Source organism: Mesoplodon densirostris, chromosome 2 (genome assembly GCF_025265405.1).
Source record: "Mesoplodon densirostris isolate mMesDen1 chromosome 2, mMesDen1 primary haplotype, whole genome shotgun sequence".
In the NCBI taxonomy this organism is placed as follows: Eukaryota; Metazoa; Chordata; class Mammalia; order Artiodactyla; family Ziphiidae; genus Mesoplodon; species Mesoplodon densirostris.
Genome location: NC_082662.1, coordinates 152,060,328 through 152,082,623, shown reverse-complemented (window position 1 = coordinate 152,082,623; position 22,296 = coordinate 152,060,328). Strand labels below are relative to the sequence as shown.

The following is a 22,296-nucleotide window of genomic DNA, read 5'->3' as shown; positions in this document are numbered from 1 at the left end:
CTGCCTGTGCACGACCTAGTTCTGACTGATCTGTCTCAGTTTACTCCAGTCCACCCTGACCTCGCTACTCCCTCAACACTGATTAACTGCACTTACAAATACTAATTACTTCGCAATTAGGCTGAAAGCAACTTGTGAGCAAGATCAACGTTACTTTTCCACTATGTCCTTTGTGATCATGGGGAACACAGCTCATGCTTAAAAAATATTCAGTTAATTTGTCCCATCTACAGATGAATTTCACCTGTGTGTTGATGGAATGCTGTAACACATCATCATACTTACTATCAAGTATCAAGTATGACATTCGATAACAGTTACCTAAACGGTAGTTATTGAATGACCAACAAAGGGTACGCGTGCCATTTTTTCCCCTTTAAAAGTGGCAAAAACAAAACGCACAGAAATAGTTAAAAACAAACCACTGAGATTCAAGTAGAAGGGAATGGGTGCCCAGAGTGTCCCTTAGCATTTACATCTTTTTTCCACAATTCATGCTGACTATACCCCCTCTCTCCACCACGATGGTGCTGTATCACAGTTAGTATCACCTGGGCTGACATTTAGCCAAGATGCATCAGTTGAGCCACTTGTTTCCAGCTGGTGTCCATTCTGACTCAGCCCCTGTGCTGTTCTGTTACGTATTTTAATTACCTCCGTTGAGTAAAGCTGTTGGCAAATTTCTAATACACCCATTCCTGTGACTATAAAATATGGAACTCCGGAACCTTCCCCAACACTATAGTCATGAAAGTGATGTTAAGAAGGATTTTATGAAAAAGTACTGCAATATCACTTGTTTTCATTTTAAAGTTTGTATGTGGTTATGTTATACCTATTTGGCCACCTCTAATACCTATAGCTCAGCTTTTCTTACTCATAGCCCTCTGAATTGCCTGCAAGTTTCTAAAGCTTTAAAGGGGGAATCTAGCCAGGAGCAGTGGGAAGGCAATCAGAGGTTGCCTTGAGTAGGTAAGGACGGTAGATGTGAGGTGTAAGAAAGAATTCCGAAGCTGGGCATAAACGACTGCAGCTGCTGGACTAATCTGCACAATCTAGCCTAGGTCTCTGAGCAGGGACACTACAGGTGTTCAGCGGACATCCAGAGGGCTACGGAGTCACTGCAGAGGCTTCATTGTTAATATTTGTTAACGACTCTCTCTTCTCCTCTGCTACCTTATATTTGAATGAAGTCGTTTTATAAACCTTCTACACAAAATTCGTTGCCAAAGAGTATAATAACCTGGTGGGAAAACAGGAACTCTTTCTTCTTCATTAACTATGCATTCATAAGTATTAAAGTAAGAGAAAAATAAATTACTCAACACTGACATTTTATTTTCTGAAGTTTATCATTTTTACAAAACAGAACAAAAAGCAGGTATCAAAAACGGCAAAGAGGTTACAGAATTTCTGCACCAGTTTTCACCCAAGTCGGTGATTATGACACGGGTGTCTATTGTAAATACGAGATACGGTCTGATTTCCCTCATGGTCATAAGCATTCAGGTGACTTGTTTTAGAGCTACTGAATAATTACTTTTTCATAAGCACCGGTCATTTTTTGAGAACCGATTTGGTTTGTCCAACAAAGGGAACACTTTTTGATGTGTGGCATTTTCTTTTTTAAAAAAACACTGAGCTAAAATACAGAACGTGTATGTGTTTGGATCCTAACCAAATCCTTTGAGATCCCAATAATTACCCTGAAAAACACTGAAGACATTTATAGGACATATTAAATACTAGTTATATACCTCATAATGTCGAAGGCAGCTACTATAAAAGAAAATAGCATTTCATTCAGAGGCTGCCCAGAGTTTCAACTACATCATAGTTTCCACATCCTTCCTGATTTGGAGTAGTTTCCCCAAATAGGGCCATATTATTAGAAAAAAAAAAAGTTTTATGCTCATGCCAAACAGGGTCTGGCATTTTACAGATACATTTGTGTAGAGCAAGATTCCTTGCTCTGTACCCTGGGTGACCACAAAAAATCAAGAGGCCATGATTACTGGATGCTGAGAGGAAGAAGCGTACTTAAACTCACATAATCTGGAGGCAAGCAGAAACAGAGTTGGAACTTGGTTGTGGTGTTCAGCCACCACTTGTTCCAGAAACACATTTCATTTAAATAAGGGAAGTACAGTCCAGTTTTGCAATGTTAATAGCTGCCAGTCTCTCAAAAATTTTTTATAAAGATCATTTCCTGGCTAGCAATGAGTTAGGAAACCGGCCTCAAATTCTGATTAAATTTCTCACTACTATTCAAAACAAAACCAAAAAACCGCTCCCAAAAACCAAACAACAAGAAAACCCCCCACACCAGCCAATAGGGGTTAACAATTGCACAATTAAACTTGAATGTAAATTACGCTATGTACAGACTGGTATACACATCACTGAAATCACTTTGAGAGAATGAGACAGTCCTGTTGAAACATTTCTTCTACTTTATCCCAATTACATTAAAGAAAAACTGATATGTAATTTTCTTCTTTATAGATATGAAAAGGAAACAAGAAGGCAAAGCTGAGAGAAACAGATGCTACCCAAAGGGCAGTGGTGGCATTTGGTTGTTTTGGTCTTTGTACCAGCAACTCCCACCCCATGGGAGATATCCGTTCCCGCCGGACTACACGGTTTTCCTTGCCGTCAAGACTCGAACAATGGACCCCACTCCTCCAGCAGCAAGTGCCTAAACACAAACCAAAGTGTCAATATTGGCAGAATCATAAAGGCTCAATTCTCACACCAAGCAAAACATTTTTTCTTCTTTTATTTTTTTAACATCTTTATTGGAGTATAATTGCTTTACAATGGTTAGTTTCTGCTGTATAACAAAGTGAATCAGCTATATGTATACATATATCCCCATATCTCCTCCCTCTTGAGTCTCCCTCCCACCCTCCCTATCCCACCCCTCTAGGTGGTCACAAAGCACAGAGCTGATCTCCCTGTGCTATGCGGCTGCTTCCCACTAGCTATCTGTTTTACATTTGGTAGTATATATATGTCCATGCCACTCTCTCACTTTGTCCCAGCTCACCCTTCCCCCTCCCTGTGTCCTCAAGTCCATTCTCTATGTCTGAGTCTTTATTCCTGTCCTGCCCCTAGGTTCTTCAGAACCTTTTTTTTTTTTTTTTTTTTAGATTTCATATATATGTGTTAGCATACGGTATTTGTTTTTCTCTTTCTGACTTACTTCACTCTGTATGACAGTCTCTAGGTCCATCCACCTTGCTACAAATAACTCAATTTCGTTTCCTTTTATGGCTGAGTAAAATTCCATTGTATACATGTGCCACATCATCTTTATCCATTCATCTGACGATGGACCCTTAGGTTGCTTCCAAAAACATTTTTCTTAAAGGGAGAATGTGTGCAGCAATTGATTTTGGATTCACTCATTTTCACAAGTATTTCTTAAGCACCTATTATGGGCCAGGCACTGTTCTTAGCAATGGGGATATAGTAATTAAAAAAAAAAAAACCTTCAGAGTCCCTGCCCTCAGGTGCTTACATTCTAGTGAGATCCTAGTTTACATTCTAGTGTTGTTTTCAAATAATAATATGTTCTTAAAAGATCTGCAGCATGATGTTTTTGCCGCAAACAGGTGCTCAAATATAAATTTAGGACATTCGCTCTGCTCTCAGCAGTGTCAGGAAGAAATTCAAACTGGGATCAACCATTTTAAGTTCCGTTTAGACTAGTCAGTTTGTCAGATTTTTCTTTTTGCAAGCTAAGAAAATACTATTTAATAGCTAAGAACTTAGGAACTTTGAGTTTGCTTGGAAAATGGGAAGTTATGACTAAGAATTAGGAATTTGAAGCTCTGGTTTACTTGTGGTCGGAAACACTTACTGAATACCTTTGTGTACTGGGTACTGTGCTAGATGCTGGGGGTACAAAAGTGAACAAATACAGCATTCGAGCTACTGAGAAGGGACAGACATATAAACAGATCATTTAAATATAATATAATACATGAAATGACAGAGCTATGCTTTGGGTGCTATAAAAGCACAAAGAGGGGCATATACCCAACCTGAGGGCATAGAGGAATGTGAAATGGTGAGGGAAGGCTTCCTGGAGAAAACGATACATTAAATGGATAAGTAGGTGACAGACTGACATAAAGGGTAAAGAGGCACTGGGGCAGAGAGAAAATCATGAGCAAAGGCATAGAGGTGTGAAACATTATGGTGTGTTCAGGGAAAACACATTACTATGCTTACTGCTGGAGCATAAGGGGAAGAACAACATGGAAGATGAGGCTTGACCTGGGAACTTGGACTTGATTCTGCAGGTGATTCACAAGGGTAGATTTGGAAGTTAGAGACAAGCATTCTGGCAACTGGGGGGAGAACAGATTTGAGGGAGGCAAAACTGGTAGCCAAGAGACCAGTTTAGGAAACTATAGCAACAAAATGTTAGAGATGGTTGAGTGGATGATCTGAGAAGTATGTAGGAGGTAAGACTGTCAAAAACTGGTGACTGTTAGGAAGAAATGAAGACTTAACACATGCCTCAGTTTTCCAGTCTACAAAAGGGGAACAGCAAGCATTCCGTCCTAGCATTTTTAGGAGGATTAAATGAGTTAATATTTAAAAAGTGCTTAGAATACAGTAACTGCTCAGTCAATGTTTGCTATGATCCTGAAACTAGGCTGATAGGTTTTAATGCTGGCTCTTCATCTGTAAATTGAGGATGATAAAGATATTTATATATCTCATAGGGCTGTTGTAAGGATCACATGAAACATAAACTAAAAGTACGGCAGCTGGTGAATAAAAAGTATTCCATGAATAGGATGACTATATCAATTATTCTCCAAACTGATACACTGTAGAGTAAAAGGGAACTATTCATAATTATGTTGGGGACAACAGGCATAAAGTGGGGCTGTCTTGGGAAAACTGGGAGGTATGATAATCCTATCCATAAATGTTAGCTCTTTATATTTGACAGTGTATGAGGAATAAAGTGACTTGATCCAGGTAAAACAGCAAGTTTTACTACCTATTCATACCTTACATGTGTGTTTTTACTCAGATACTGAGATAATAGCTTCTGAAAAACTGAGTTTTGGTAACTGTAAGATGTTAGCGAATATATACCTTACCTCTGGTTGGTTCTATTTGAATGTTACACTGCTTATATCTATACCAATATAATATAAGAGTTGGGTATTAAAGATTACCTTACCAACTTTTTACCTGAAGCTAAAAATTCCCCTTAGCCATTTTTTGGGGGGGGTGGGGGGCGGATAGTATACCAGCATCTGCTTACATTGCAAAACAAAATGCATGAAAAGAGAAAAAAAAAAAGTAAGAATTCTTGATCCCACCTCCGATTTCATTTTTTTAAACTGTGGTAAAATATAACATAAAATTTGCCACATTAGCCATCTTTAAATGTAAAATTCAGTGGCATTAATTACATTCAAAATATTGTACAGCCATCACTGCTATCTATTTACAATACTTTTTCAGCTCTCCAAATAGAAACTCTGTACCCATTAAGCAATAACTCTCTATTCTCCCTTCTCCCCAGCCCCTGGTAATCTCTAATCTACTTCTGGTCTCTATGAATTTGTCTATTCTAGATATTTCATTTAAGTGGAATCACACAGTATTTGTCCTTTTGTGTCTGGCATATTTCACTTTGCATAATGTTTTCATGGTTCATTCATGCTGTAACATGTATCAGAACTTCCTTTTTTTTGGTCAAATAATATACCATTGTATGTATGTGTCACATTTTATCTGTTCATCTGTTGATGGGCACTTGGGTTGTTTCCACCTTTTGGCCATTGTTAAAGAATTCTTGATTTTATTTTCTTTTCAAAGTTTTGATTTAGTTCAAAGTTCAAGATTGTGCTTAATAAAGAATAATCATTACTGAATAAACTTAAGTGTTGCATATCAGCATCTTTTAAGACCAAGGCTAGTAAGCATAAATCTAAACTTTCATTTTCATGCATTTATTTGTAATAGCAAAGATGTATAACCAAAAAGTCAAAATAGTTATTTAGGTGAGAGGCTGTCATTGTTATTCTCTATTACAAAGGAACCAGTCATATAAGTGTATAATTCATAACTTACCTTTTCATGCCACTGCAATAACATAGCACTGCTATTGTCAGAGGGGCTCTCAAAGCCTTTATAAATATACTTCATTAGGAGATCCACACCATTCTTGTCCAGGGATTGAACTGCCTTTTCAATATCATTAGCTTTAAAAGAGATGAGCACCTTCAAGACAATGCTGCCTGCTCGATCCTGAGGGTAAATAAGTAACATCATTTAGACTCATTTTTGTGTGTGGGGTTACAGTTTTAGAAAGGCCACACTGAGAATGTGACATCTGAGTAAAGACCTGAAGGAAAGAGGAAACTTGTGGCGTACTTGAGGAAAGTATTTCAGACAGAGAAAAGAATAACTGCTGTTAGTGTGTGTTCAGTGTTCAAGGAATAGCAAGAAGACCCAAGGTGGCTGGAGCAGAGTGGAGGACAGGAAGTCAGATAGGTAGTGGGAAGACAGAGCACGTAAGCCCTGCAGGCCCTTGTGAGGACTTCGGCTTCCTGTCAGAGAGAAGATGCCGGGAGGTTCTGAGAAGAACAGGGATATAATCTGACTTACACTTTAACAGGACCAGTTGGCTGCCATGTTGAGACTAAGCCGGGGGCAGTGGGGTTGGAGGACAAGGCAGACCACGAAGCAGGGAGACCAGTTTGGAAGTTACTGCAATAAGACAGGCCGGTTTTGGCTAGCATGGTAGCAGCGGAGGTGGTCAGAAGTGGGCAGATTCTTGATATATTTGAGGGTAGAGCGGAAAGGATTTGCTTACAGACAGATGTGATAAGTTATCAATTTATTAAATCAATACATTTCACTTCTTGATCTTAAAAAAAATACAAAACAAAAAAAGAGGAAACTAAATTGCAGTTCTACCATCAACCATCCTTCAGAAATAAGTTATTAATAAACAAAAATTTAAGTTTTTAAAACTTGTTTTGTTTCATATCTATAGTCACTTGACTATAGATATAGTGATCTTCATTCATAATGATCTTTTTTATTTGATAAAAGGCTGCTCTAACAGCAAAGTTATTTTTTTACCCTTCAAGCCAAGCACAGGGAACACTTCATTTCCCCTTTCAACGTTTCTCTTTCTATTCAACACAAAGTGATACCTTCAGCATTCCAACTGGTCAGATTTTACAGTATGTTTCTACCACCTGTTGTTATCTTCAGTTTAAAGACTATGCAATTACCCTATTTAGAAAAATATCCTTGTACCCAGAGCTATAATCTCCCATCCAAAGCTATGATAAAAAACTACCCATATAAAAGCAGAAGGTGGTAAACTGAAATTTCAATGACATTACTCACTTTTAAAAACCAAGGAAATATTTCCCCTTATAAAAGATTATGTGGCCTAGATAATTATTATGCATTTACCTAAGTTATTACTTACTAATATTCAACTAAGGAGATTCTTGGGGCTCCTAGGATGTATGAATACCTACGGACAGTGGGGTCAATGCTCTGGGCTTCATTTTAAACAATAAATAAGTAAATAGGTTCTTAAGAATTACTGAAAGACTGTTACAGGGAATTTAATTATACAACTTTTCTGAAGGGCAATTTGGCAATACCATATGTACCAAAGCCTTAAGAAAATGTGCAGTCTAAAATCCAGCCATTCACTTCTAGAAATTTATTCAAAGGAAACAATTAAGAATTTACCAAAAATTGTTCATTTCAGTACTGTTTATGACAGAAAAAAAGGTCAATTATCTAAATATATGACAAGATTATATATAACTAAACTGCAGCATTATCTATAGGCAGCCATTAAAAAAGATATTGCAGAAACAAACTTATTGCCAAGTAAAGACATTCATGTATGCTGCTATACAGTTGAGAAAGCAGGTTATAAAATTCCATTTTCATTAAAAAAAAACACTCATAGAAACAGTCTATAAGCATATAGCAACACCAAAAAGTCAACTATGGGTCAGCGGTGGGATTATGGATGAGTATTTTTTTATTCTCCCACATTTCTGAGTTTTCTATAATATTTAACAGAATTAAATATTAGAATTTAATTCTATGAAAATGGTAGAATTTTAAAAACATCTTTAAAAAGCAAGTAGAAACTCTTTATTTTGTGAAAGTTTTATTCTTCAAGCCTTTGCTTAAATTCAACCTGAGTGGCCTCCTCTAAAAACACACAGATCTCTCCAATGTTTGAACTTAGTGTGTCTACCATGCAGGATTATCACAACTCAATGTTAGAGTGCTATTTTTTCTTATATAAATTTTCTACCTATCAAATTACATTGTAAGCTCTTCTATGTCAAAGATAGTAAATAGGGCTTCCCTGGTGGCGCAGTGGTTGAGAGTCCGCCTGCCGATGCAGGGGACACGGGTTCGTGCCCCGATCCCGGAAGATCCCACATGCCGTGGAGCGGCTGGGCCCGCGAGCCATGGCCGCGGAGCCTGTGTGTCCGGAGCCTGTGCTCCGCAACGGGAGAGGCCACAGCAGTGAGAGGCCCGCGTACAGCAAAAAAAAAAAAAAAAAAAAAAAAAAAAAAAAAGATAGTAAATAGTTAAAATATTTGTTGATTGTGTGACACTTCAGAGGATTTTGGTAGGAATGCTAAGATATCAGCAGAGAGCGCGTGTTGTCTGTGACTCACCTTCACTGCCTGGCTCTTGGTGTTGATAGGGGGGTTTTTCAGAGCTGCCTGTAGGGCAGCTGTCATGTTTCCTGTGATGGAGGTTAAGGGGATAGCAAAACGGGCAGTCTTCAGGAAAGCACTGTAACTCCCAGGAACCACTGGTTCTGAAGAGTTGACGTTATGCATAGAAAGAAAAATTAGTATGATTGCTATGTTCAATACTGGAAAATTCAACATGTTGGTTTCAAGGATGTTCATCATAGGTAAAATACTGAAAGCAAAAGAGAACACTCAATTTTAAAAAAATAAAGCAAAAACTGTTTCATCCTTTGTTCTAATTAGTAACTGAACACCTTGATAACCTTTCATTCTCCAGTAAGACATATATGCAAACATTATCCAGAGTGATATTTTTTAATATTCTAAAATATATATCAGAATTATTAGGCACCAAAATGAAATAGCCTATCCTCAACCAAAATACATCTTTTTATGTGATTCTAACTGGAAAAATAAAGACCAAACTTTAACTAGAATTATATTCTATATTAACTGAAATGCTGGTAGAAAGTGCTGGCAGATTACTCTAGCAATCTGAATGATATACATTAGCAATCTCTCAATGTTGATGAAAAGAGGCATTATAGAAGAAATAATAATTCAATGACCCTTAGGTGGCAGCTTAATTTTTCTGTTTTGGATATTTTCTCTCATATTTCATAGATATCATTCAAACTGTCTTAGGCCACACCTATTAAATTCAGTCTCACTTTGAAAGCACCAGTGAGTTAGCAAGTATGAGAAACAGAAGGCCAATTAGACCGTCAGAACGTACAGGCATTTCCCTAAAAGGAAAACCACACAGAGTTCACTTGTTCCTCCATCTGTAGTGCCTGAACAGGGCTTGTCTCTTCTTGTAACAAGAGTAGAAGAGACAATATCTTTATAGTTTAAGATGAATTGATTAAAAAGAAGATTCACTATATGGATACAGCAGTCATTTAAGAGTCATCACATGTCACCTAAAATAAGTTGTCTCAGAAAACATCATTTATGCATCACCAAGAATGTTTTTACACAGAATAATCGTCACCACTTATGTTCTGAAGAAAAAGGTCTGACCAAAAAAAACTATGGTTGGTGGTAGGCTGTTATTTTCAAGGCTTAATGGATTTCTAGAGAAGCATGCCTTTTGCAGATTGGCTCATTTATAAGACCTCAAACATTTAAGTATTTAAATAATGCAAAACAGCAACAGCTGATTGGGAAAGTCATGGAAACCAAAGAAACATCTGTATGTTGATAAATGTCTAATGCTGTATTTTAGGCACTTCTAAGACCAGCTATGGCTGCTACCAAATATTTTCACTCATACATTTCCCCATTTAATTTAATAGGACACTGATGAGGAAAGAGTCTAACAAGGCTTCCTAACCTTATGAATACACCCAAGAATAATTAGAAATGAGTGAATTCAGTAATTGAGAATCTCTAAAACTACAGCTTTGGTTATTGCAACATTTACATTTTACTAAAAGAGATCTGATGCAAATGCGTCCTCAAAGTAATGAATATTTAAATATGCAAAAACAACAACCAGAAACTGACAGCCACATTTTAACTAAATGGAAACGATTCCAGCATTACAAAATGATTCTGTTTTGTACAAATGATTCGCCTTCTATTTTATTCACTGGGGTTTATTTTAAATATTTCCAGGGATTCTCTACGTGCATTCCGCGTTTTCTTTCTATTGTCCTTTGCTTAGCAGGTGAAAGGCTCCCAGCTTCCTTCTGGGCAGTTTTGGTGGTTTTGTACTCACTCCCTTTCCCCCGGTTAACAAATTCTGTGCAATCTATATTTTGCCAAATCCCTCTTATGAAAAAAAAAAAAAGGCCACGGACAGAGGGGGCTCAATTCTGCAAATCACCCCATCTCTCCCGGCATGAAGTAAACTATCCTAACGGGGCCAAAACAAAACTACCACCACAATTAAAAGAACATCACTGAAGAAAGATGCCCGTTCCTCCCAATCAGACATGGGTGATAATGAGACTCCGGTAAATACGTTTCTGGGAGGACAACTTCAGCGCCCCGCAACAGCCCGACTGGCCAGCACCAGCGCCGCGAGGGCGCGGCCGGCACCGCGGGTTCCCGGGAGGCGAGAACTTGTTCCTCCATCTGTAGTGCCTGAACCGGGAGCAACCTGAGGAATCGGGGGCGTGGACAGCGCGCCCGGAAGGGCAACTTTCCGAGGGCGGGACCCTGGGGTCTCGGGGCGACTCGGTAGAAATGGGACAGCCCCCTGCCCTCTCAGAACCGGGGACCCAAAGAGACAGGGGTGCTGGGGGCAGCTCCGAACCCGGTCCCCGGCCGGGGCCCGCCGCCCTCACGCCCTGCCCGTAGCGGGGGCCCGGAAGAGGGGCTGGGTTGGGTGGGATGGGGAGGCCGGCGAACAGAAGGATATTGCCGCAGGCAGGAGTCCACCTCGCCCTCGTCGGGCCCGGCCTGCCCGTCGCCCCCGTCTTCCTCGTCCACGAACTTGTTCTCGTCATACTCATCCACGTCCACCTTCCGGAACCGGGCCGACGACACCGTGTTCTTCGACATCCCGATCCGGATCGGTGGCCAAGGCCTCCTCTCGGTGCTGCCTCTACCTTAACAAGCCCAGCCCAGCTGGAACCCGCAGACTGGCGCCTTCACTTCCCTCTTCCGCTCAGAGGCGTCGCGGGCAGCCGCGGCTCGGGTGGTTCTGGGCCTGCGCGCTGGCCGAGCTCCTTCCTCCTCAGGCTCACGCTCTTCTTGAGCCTCCTACGCCACCCCTGCTCTCCTCCAAGGGGAGCGCACCAGGGAGGGAGCGCGCTGGACGCAGTGCGCAGGTGCGGACTCTCTGCAAGAAAGGGGCGGGGCGGGGCGAAGGAGGCGGGGGCGGGAGGGGGCGGGGCAGGAGGGAGGGCAGAAAGCGGTGCCGCGGGCAGAGGTGAGAGGCGATTGGTCCTCCTAGTGCGTCACGTGATCGCTAGGGGGTTTCCATAGAAACGCTTCTCTGCGGTCCAGTCTAGAGGGTCTTAGGTTGGCTGCGATGGGCACTGGGGGCGGGTGGCCTTGGCTTTGCTGCAGCCACCGCCGTCAAGGACCTGTCATCGGGGTCCTGCGTAAGGTCCGGCTGGCACGGACTTGCCTGTGAGGTGGAATGGACTGGTTGCCGGACCAAGTCCCCTGCGGTTGGCAGGAGTATGAGGCGGAGTGATGCACGCCCAGCCGCCCAGCATCGTTCTAGTTGTCAGAGGCATCGCTTTGGACTGTGTGCTGCCCGTGGCTTCGTTCCCGAGCCGGGAGCCCCTTTCTCGGGGTTGGACCTAAGCTGCGCGGCCAGCGGGAGGTCCCCAAGGACGGAGTCGAAAGGTCATATCTTATGTCAGTGCTGTGTAACGGCATAGCGGCTGCACCTGCAGAACTCGAACTAGGTATCGTAACCATTGGGAAGGAGGGGGAGGTGTCTGGGTAGGGGCTGGGGTCCGGTGGTAAGACTGGGGTGAACCTGTGGAATTTGGGGTAGGGTCAGTCATTGACATCTTAAAATAGGTGGTTGTTTGGAGCAGGAATGGTAGAAAAGGGTAGGGGCGAGTTACACTCTCTGGCGCTGAGGGGAAACAAAACGTGTAAGGATAAGTTGAAACCAGACCTTTAAGATTTATCTTTATGGTTTAAGATTTATACGGTTCCGCTAGGCCAGCTTTTTATTGTATTTGACATCTCCATTTATGAGAGCAAAGCTCTTATTGAGCAGGTAAAAAGCATTAAAACTGAGGAAATGGTAGTTGGATTGTGTGTGTAACATTGAAATACAAATATCTGCAGAATAAAATTAATTTGGACGTTTGTCAGGTTTAGTTTAATTTCACCTCTAGCCGAAGGCCGGCTGCTGCCCTAAGTACCTCAGTCCTTGGTTTCCTGTGCTGTAATTGAAAAGAGAACTGGGCTTAGAATCAGAAAACCCTGGCTCGTGTCTTGACTCTTCCTTCCACTCATAATCTATTGACTGAGGCACACCACTTAAAATTCTGAACGTCAGGTTCCTCATTGCAAAAGTGGGGCTAATAATGTGTACTTAACAAGATTGTTCTGAGGATTAAATACAAGAAAGCGTTTGAAACCCTAAAATTCCACATAAATATAAATTGCATGTTATCTGTACCATTGATTTTGGCACTAGTCTTATAAATTACTTAATGATATGTTGTGTTTTATCTTGCCACTGGAAGAGATAGATTCTAAAAGGCAGAGACTGTCTTATATTTCTTTTCTTTTCTTTTTTTAAAAAATTGAAGTATATTGTTGATTTACAATGTTGTGTTAGTTTCTGGTGTACAGCAAAGTGATTCAGTTATATGTATATATTGTATCTTCCTTTACATCTGACATAAAGCTAAGCATGCAGAAGGTACTCAATACATTCAGGTACTCAATTATTCATTGATGAATGAATAAATGTGATAGGCAGTATACAGTTTGAGGGTCACACTGAGAATAATGAATCAGAAAGGAGAGGAAGAGAGATCTCAAAGTCAACTTTGTTGGATACATATACATACATATGTGTATATATATCTGTATCTATATCAATATGTATATACGTATACATAGATAGATAGGTAGATAGCTAGAGACCCTTCAGGAATGGAATGCATCCTTTTTTCTTGGGATGAAGAAGCAATATGGCATTTTTCTTTTCCCAATTAAATTACCCTTCTATAAGAATATCATTTAAGTGACAGAAGTGACATTTATTTAAGTCAACACTCAAGTTACGAGCAAACACACTGCTAAAAACTCCCCCAAGGGCAGTCTTAAGACAGCAAAGGAAAATTTTCTACCTGTTGGTAATATTTATTTTAAAAAGTCGTATACCAAAGTATCAGATCATTATTATGGTGAATGTAATTATATAACTTAGAATAAAGATTTGTTTTAATATTTTTTCTCAGTTTCAATCTTTTGCTAACTCTAGTAAGAGCTAAACAATATACTTGTTTAAATGCTAAAGATGATTGTACTTTTTGTTCTTCTAAATCAAGATTTTCTTTGAAGAGAAAATTGAACATTAGAAGCACATTTGAGAACAAATGGAAACAAGGATTCAAGAGCTAATACATCCCTTCTCTTACATTTCTGTTCTTTTGTATTAGGGCTTATTTAGGAAATTTCTTTATTCTCTTTTTTTAGAACTGGGAAAGAGCACCAGAGTAGAAATCAACTTAAGGGAATAGTGAGTGGAATTTTAAAAATCAAGTTGTTCAAGTGTATAATTGTTTTGATTGCTCAGAATTTTACTCTGTATGTTGAATGTGTTAAATATAATTAATTACTTCTTAGCCACATAAAGCATATTACATTTGAGATGTAATCACGTTAAAAATGTCCTTTTCCAATGCAGTATTTTTTATTGTCTCACAGTGATAAGTACCTAGTGCCCAGTGGGTACTCAACACCTTTCCATCCAATGAATTAACCTGACAAGTTAATTTTGGAATCATATTTAGAGATAGAGCTTTTTTTAATGGATACATTAATTATCTCCCTACCCTCATTAGCTAATAGTTAACTCTATATAAACCTTCAGGGAAATTTCTTTGTGTGTGTGTGTGTGTGTGTGTGTGTGTGTGTGTGTGAAGAAACCAGTCCTTAATAATCTTTTAATTAGAAAATATACATTCTTCTACTTTCTTGCAAATTCCAAATTTTTATGTTGATCATGGCACTTAACTCATTTTAAGTAGTATTATTTTAACTATTTTAATTTTTCAAATGAATACTTATCCCTGAAATAAAGGATCCATATGGTTTTAAGACATTTTATTTATTGTGCAAGTAACCTGGTTTGGTTACTAAAGTAATGCAGAATCTGAATTTTCTCAAGGTTAATGCTGCAACGGTAATATGTACCTCTTTCTGATTTTCTGTGATGATGCAAAGAGTGAAGGATCTTTTTAGTTAGAAAGGATTTTTTTTTTTTTTTTTTTTTTTTTTGCAGTATGCTGGCCTCTCACTGTTGTGTCCTCTCCCGTTGCGGAGCACAGGCTCCGGGCACGCAGGCTCAGCGGCCATGGCTCACGGGCCTAGCCGCTCCGTGGCGTGTGGGATCTTCCCGGACCGGGGCACGAACCCATGTCCCCTGCATTGGCAGGCGGACTCTCAACCACTGCGCCACCAGGGAAGCCCTAGAAAGGATTTTAATGAAACTATCCTGTAATAGATCTCTCTTTTCAGATATTTTAAACAAAGTACTTTACCTACTATGTGCTCTTTTCCCCAAATTTGTCAATATTTATTAATTAACAAACCAAAACATTGAATCCTGTGCACTATTGTTTTTATTATTTGAAGTGGAAGTGAACTCAATGTTAATCAAACATGTCAAAAGTATTATAAATATAAAATAAACAATTTTCAGTTCTGGTATGATAATTTAATACCACTGTTCTCTAGCAACATAATTATTACAATATAAAAAGTGTTTTAGCATGTTATCCATAGACTATGCTATGGTTTAACACTTGTACTTAATATCCAAATGAACTGGTTCAGTGTTGAAACACTAACCTTCAAATCTTTGAGTTTTTCTTTATGATTAATTTTAGCTTTACATAACTTCATGATTACACACTGAGGTAAATAGGGTGAACTATTTTATGATAGGACCTTTATTCTTCAAAGATTAAAAAAAATTTTTACTCTGTACTGTTATCTCAGGAGAAAAGTTTAGTGTTCAATCAAAGAGTAAACCTTGTTTTTTAAACATCCTTATGAATGGGAGTCTTTCTATTTAAAATTTTTTTTACCTGTTTATGATAATATAAAGGAAAGCTATGGGTTTAAAATTTTACTTATTCTATAGTCTTTCCCATTCCTGGGATCTCTTATTAATGCTAACTGTTGTTTTAAAGCTACATTTATTGTCACAATATAAATCATAGTATTTGAGGTAATGTTAATTTACATCTTTTCTAATATTTATATACATTTATTTATTTTTCTTATCTTGTTGCATTAGCTAGATGCTCAAAAACAGTGTTGAAAAATTGGATAGTAGGCTTCTCTTCTTTGTTTCTATTTTAATGGAAATGTCTTTGGTATTTTACCAGTTTTTATTTCCTATTTCTTTATGATTTTTAGGAATGACTGCTGAAATTATCAAATGCTTTTTTGGGGGATCTAATGCTAAAATCTTATAGATTTGGATCTTTTAATTTGTGAATGTGATGAATTATATTTTTTCTGCATTAAATCATTCCTACATTTCTAGAATAAACTCTATTTGACTATTTTAATTACTTCTTAGATTTGGTTAGTTTATATTTTGTTTACACGATTTCAGAATCTATATGTATAAGATTGGTCCACAGTTTCATTTCTTTGTGATATCTTTATCCAGTTTTGATATTAGGATTAGTCTAGCTTTGTAAGATGAATTCAGAAGATTTCACCATTTTTTCTATGCTCTGGAATAGTTTGAATATAGAAAATTACCATGCTGTTTTTTCTTTGAAAGTTGTAGAATGTGCTTACAAAATTATCTGGGCTTGCTCAGATTTTTAGAGGTAGATCTTTTTTTTTTTTTTTTTTTTTTTTTGCTGTACGTGGGCCTCTCACTGCTGTGGCCTCTCCCGTTGCGGAGCACAGGCTCCGGACACACAGGCTCCGCGGCCATGGCTCGCGGGCCCAGCCGCTCCGCGGCATGTGGGATCTTCCGGGATCGGGGCACGAACCCGTGTCCCCTGCATCGGCAGGCGGACTCTCAACCACTGTGCCACCGGGGAAGCCCTAGAGGTAGATCTTTGATCATCTTTATATTCTGTGGTTATTGACTTGTTTGGTTTTTTTTCTCCTTTTGAGTCAATTTTAGAATTTATATTTTTCTTAGTAAATCATGCATTTCATCTAGATTGCCAATTTATTGGCAAGAAGTTCCACAAAGTATTTCGTACAATTATTTTAATATCTTCCATGACCACAGACATATTGCTTTTCTCATTGCTACTATTAACTATTTAAGCAAAATATTAAAATCAACATATTTTTCTTCTTCCCCTAACCTGATTATCACAAGTTCTAGTAACATATCTTTACTTCCTATAGAAAGTAGCTATCTCAGACTTATAGGGTTGATAAAATTTGAAAGATCCTACATTTTCTATCCCTTTCTACTGTCTATCCTTATTCTGTTAATATATTATGAATAATAACAACCACTTAATGAGTGTTTATGGTGTTCTAGACACTTGGTAAATAAGCTCTTTACTTATTTTATTTAATCTAGGGCCTAGGAATTAGTGTTCCCATATTACGGATGAGGAAACTAAGGCTCAGGGAGGTTGTGTAACTCAGCCAATGATGCTCAACTAGCAAGTGGCAGATTTGTATGGGAATTATATCTACTTTCAGTAAGTCTCTTCATTCCCAATTCTACTACTTACCTTTTGCTAAAAATAAGGATATAGCTAAGTACCAAGAGTCTAAATAAACCCACACAATAGCTTGAAATAAACTATAAATTGTGAGCTTTAAAAAACTTATAATGATTTTTTTAAAATATATTTGGTTTTCAGATATTCCTGTGAGCCTTCCACAACTTATCTCAGTATTTTGAGACTAGACATAGAGTGTGTTACCTAATATTTAGTCCGCCACAAAAGATGACCTTTGTGTGTGTGTGTGTGTGTGTGTGTGTGTGTGTGTGTGTGTATGTATGTGTGTATGGAGAGATCAGTAGATGTCAATTAGTAATTCCACTTAATTTTTTAAAAATTGTGGCAAAATACACATAACATACAATTTACTATCTTAACCATTTTAAAATATACAGTTAAGTAGTATTAAGTACATTCCATTGTTGTACAACCATCACCACCATCCATCTCCAGACCTCTTTTTGTCTTGCAATACTGAGACTCTGTATCCATTAAACAATAATTCTTCAGTCCACCCTCGCCCCAGCCCCTGGCAACCACCATTTTACTTTCTGAGATGATAAATTTGATAACTCTAGGTACCCTATATAAGTGGAATAATACAGTATTTGTCTTTTTGTGACTGGCTTATTTCACTTAGCTTGATGTCCTCAAGATTCATCTACGTTGTAGCATGTGTCAGAATTTCCTTCCTTTTTAAGGCTGAATAATATTACATTGTATGAATATGCCACACTTTACCCATTCATCCATCAGTGGACAGTTGGGTTACTTCCACCTTTTGACTAATGTGAATATTGCTGCTTTGAATATGTGTGTACATATATTTTTTTGAGACCCAATTTTCAATTCTTTTGGGTTTATACCCAGAAGTAGAATTGCTGGATCATTTTTTTGTTTTTGTTTTTTAAGGAACCAGTTCTACTTAATTATTTAAATAGGGTAATAAAGCAATGTTCCCAAGCCTAAGGGCTCTCATTTGGTATATCCCTGGGAGTCAAGGACATCCAAGGTAAGGCAATCTCAGGACTTATGTTTGTTTTGAGGTCCTGGGTAACAAGGAATGGGGGTGGGGAAAGTACCAAAACTCTGGGGTCTAGAACCTACTTAAGTTCTCCACCCCAGCCCACCCAGCCTACCTAGCTGCCAGAGTCTAGAGGATGCCCATTGGTACACTAGTTTGAGCAGGATCACAGAAAAGCCACTGGACTGGTACTAAATAGATATTGATTTTTCCAGCCTTTATAGTGAGTCCACATTATTATTATCTTGAGAGGCATTGAAGCATTGTGATTAAGAACATGGGTTCTGGAGCTAGACCTCCTAGGTTTGACTCTCAGATCAGCCTTTACTATTTGAGCAATTACTTAAGCTTTCCTTATTTGTAAAATAGGTACTATAATAATAACTACTTCATAGAATTATTGGGAGGATTAAATGAGTTAATAATTTAAGTACTTAGAAAAATGCCTGACATATAGCTCTCACTAAATGTTAAGTAGTAATAATATTATTTTTAATTAGTATAGGTTACCATTTGGCTTTCCTTAAAACCCCTGGAAACAAGATAAATAACATTCCATTGTGGGAGTTAAACTTTTTGGATTGCATGCACTATGAATCAAGAAAAGATAGCTAATATCATTTTAAAGAGATAAGATTTGCTCCCAGGCTACCAGGATTAGATTGTAGCTTGATGAAATATTAACATCTATAGAAAATCAATACTAGTCATGATAGGAAATGGTTATAGAGGTTTATGTTTTTTCTCACAGCCTTGGCCCACCTAAACACTGTCCAGGGGGCAGGTGCCCTTGTGCATATCTCATCGTTTCATTCCAAGTGGCAGATGTCTGTCCCTGGTAAACAGAGTCTGACAGCACTAAACATTAGAATCACATTATGAACTCCTCTAATCCACAGAGCAACCTTCTTATTATAGTTTGGCTTTTCATGTAGCTTATCTACATGGAGAGACTGTATAGGCTGGACAACTTGAACATCTGGTTTCATATCCAGTTGTAAGTCTCACTGGAAATCAATTAGCTTTCTGCTTTTATATGTAAATCTTGGGAGTTTTGTTAATCTGGTCTGCCCCTGATTTATAAATCCATTTTCTCTATAACGACTAAGTATGTGGTGGAGCCTACAACGGTGAGACCCAAACCCTGCACCATGTTTGATTCACCAAGGAAATGTTCCCCTCCCCCAGGCTCTCATCAGTTTCTTAGGACCTACTTCCCTGCCTTTTTTAGATCAGCACACCACTAGCTCCTTTAATTTATTGGCTTGTATTTTCCTTATTGGAATTACCATATGTGTGGTGGCAGTTATAATTCTTTGCTATCACCATTGCCAGTTTGCTGAGGAAAGGTGGAGCATTCCAATTTCTACTCTTCCCTAAATCCCTGGGCCAGCTTGACACAGACAAGAATCTGTTGCGTGGTGAGTAGGAAGACCTGATCCTTGCACCTTAAGAGCTCACTTCATGGAACTATTGCTCTGACATGTGCCATCTTAGAGCAAAAAGAGCTCAAGGGAACCTTAAAGATGAGCTAGCTCATATCTCTTGTTTTACAGATGAGGAAATAGAGACTAGTTGCCTAGGGTCATATATCTTTATGCTCTCTTAACAGTCTCTTGCTAAAGCTTGACTTTATTGGCCTGGACTCATGATCTATCAGTAACATTCTTCTTCCTACAAAAATCTAACTGTCAAAAGCACTTTTCTTTCCTATTGTTTTGGCAACATTTCCCCCTTTGTTATATACCTCTGATATCCAGGCTTACATTTGAAATACAAATTCGTCATAGATTTCACACTATGTTTCTAACTGGATCCTTTGTATCCTGATTGATACTGTGGTCTTTTTGACCACTTTGGAGACACATCTCATATTAACTAATTGGATGTACTCTTTTTTTTTTTTTTTTTTTTGAGGAGCCCACAAGGCAAGAAGTTTCAGATCTGGCTCCCCAGGCCCCTCTGACTTCCTGGCTATTAGCTGAGTCACCCACCTGGATCTGTCTACTTTTACGATGATCAGAGATCCTGATTTTGTCATCTTAGGGTCTTTTTTTTTAAAAAAAACTCTACATCCCAAGTTGTAGACACATGATTTCATGATCCAATAATAAACTGCAGCATTATCTCTTTAAATAATAATTACTGTATACCCACAACATAATTATATTCTAATAAATCCATAAAAAATTTCAGGTTAACAATAGAAATTCCTTTTAAAATTTTATTCGTGTTTATTTTAATCACAGTAGAAATTTCTATTGTAAACGTTTTTCTTTTTTTTTTTTTTTTTTTTTTGCGGTACGCGGGCCTCTCACTGTTGTGGCCCCTCCCGTTGCAGAGCACAGGCTCCGGACGCACAGGCTCAGCGGCCATGGCTCACGGGCCCAGCCGCTCTGCGGCATGTGAGATCTTTCTGGACCGGGGCACGAACCTATGTCCCCTGCATCGGCAGGCGGACTCTCAACCACTGCGCCACGAGGGAAGCCCAACATTTTTCTTTTCTCCCCCGCCCCCACTTCCTCCTCTCCCCCCTCCGCCTCCTGCTCCTTCTGCATGGAGTATTATGTGCTTTAAGTTTTTTCTTCTAATGGCAAAACTATCTTATTAGCTTAGCATTCATTTTTACACATATTAAGAAAATATTTAGTAGCAAGTTACAGATGAATGCACATTTTTCTTGTAATGCATTTTTACATATTTCTAAGAGGGAAGTGAGGCAGTAAACAGTTAAATGTAAACAAGGTGCTTTAATGTACATGCTCAAAGGGTTAGTCAAGGAGCACTTCTTAGAAGTGTGTTTTGAACAAGATGTTAAGAGACGGTATAGATGTGCACTGGTAAAAAAGAAAGGGGTCAGAATAAAAGGGAAGTAAAACAAATTGTGCATTGGAAAGCTATATCAGAAAAGGGGGGAATGGATCCTAACAAAAAAAGATGTTCATTGCAGTATGATTAAGCAGGCACTTGGCTGGAATGGAAAAGGAATGTTGGGGAGTGGCGATTGGTAAAGTTATTGAGATGTAGATTCACAGTCTTGCTACCCAAGTTTTGCCTGGCTACTGTGCCAGACCCTAAGGGAAAACCAAAGAGGAGAGACAGACAGTGCTTGATCTACAGGAACCTACACTCCTGCTGATAAGACAGAGCAACAGGAAGGTAGAGGAGGAACCTTAAAAGCCAGTAAGAGTGGCTTGGATTTTATGTGGTGTGTGATGGAAGGCGTTTTGGAGACTTTCATATATTATCCTGCCTCTATTATCTTCTCAAGAGGGAAAGATCAAACTGAGCAGGTGGCTGGTTTCAAAAATCAATTTTGGCAGCTATATCTAATCAATTAGCAAAAAGAGCTTTTCTTCACACAAACTATTTTGAACCATTTTAGAAAAAAAAAAAAATGAGCTGCCTAAAATCTGTCCACGGTTAACAGTTAATGGAAAATCACTGATTTGCCTTTGCAGGCAGCACTTAATGTCAGTAACTCAGGCTGTTTTCCAATTTTGCAGTAAATTTTTATACCGAAACCAATTTAGGAAGCTATTTAGTCCATGGGCTTCTTTAGTTGAAAGATGATGTGAGTAGTATAGAGTAATGACATTTTCTAATCCACATCAGAATATTAGCAAGTTACTAATGGCTCCATTTTGATACCGTCACTTTTATTTATTTATTTTTTTTGCGTTACGCGGGCCTTTCACTGTTGTGGCCTCTCCCGTTGCGGGGCACAGGCTCCGGACGCGCAGGCCAAGCGGCCGTGGCTCACGGGCCCAGCCGCTCTGCGGCACGTGGGATCTTCCCAGACCGGGGCACGAACCCATATCCCCTGCATCGGCAGGCGGACTCTCAACCACTGCGCCACCAGGGAAGCCCCCGTCACTTTTAAAATACAGGAGAGAGATCAAGTTGCTTACGGAAACATTGTGGATTATGTTAAAAACAGTGTTGCTTTATAACAGTTGAGATAATAAATAATTCAGGTTTTGCTTTTAGTATATCAGTTTATCTCCATCTTGGGTCAGACCTAAGAGAGAAAGTTCCCAGATTTCTGTTGCCTATCTAATCAAGTCCTCTGGTAGTAGTTTGGTCTCTTGTTGTAGGAATGCCAATT

General features: G+C 38.9%; 1 protein-coding gene across 1 annotated transcript; it reads right to left on the bottom strand.

Annotated features, from left to right (window-relative positions):
- Positions 1-1,317: 1,317 nt before the first annotated feature.
- Positions 1,318-11,529, bottom strand: ARPC5 (actin related protein 2/3 complex subunit 5). Its single transcript, XM_060091150.1, has 4 exons — positions 11,161-11,529; positions 8,712-8,784; positions 6,109-6,285; positions 1,318-2,698 (listed from the first exon to the last, which is right to left on the bottom strand). Exons 1-4 carry the CDS (start codon positions 11,301-11,303, stop codon positions 2,636-2,638), a joined length of 456 nt encoding a protein of 151 aa, XP_059947133.1. The 5' UTR covers positions 11,304-11,529; the 3' UTR covers positions 1,318-2,635.
- Positions 11,530-22,296: the final 10,767 nt, after the last annotated feature.

What these genes read in the sequence shown, in the direction of transcription:
- ARPC5 (XM_060091150.1), bottom strand. Translation starts at nt 11,303, where the DNA reads ATGTCGAAGAACACGGTGTCGTCGGCCCGGTTCCGGAAGGTGGACGTG. An exon ending in CCAAGAGCCAGGCAGTGAAG is followed by an intron (nt 6,286 to 8,711) that starts GTGAGTCACAGA and finishes ATTTACCCTCAG; the next exon opens with GATCGAGCAGGCAGCATTGT. An exon ending in TATTGCAGTGGCATGAAAAG is followed by an intron (nt 2,699 to 6,108) that starts GTAAGTTATGAA and finishes GTTTGTGTTTAG; the next exon opens with GCACTTGCTGCTGGAGGAGT.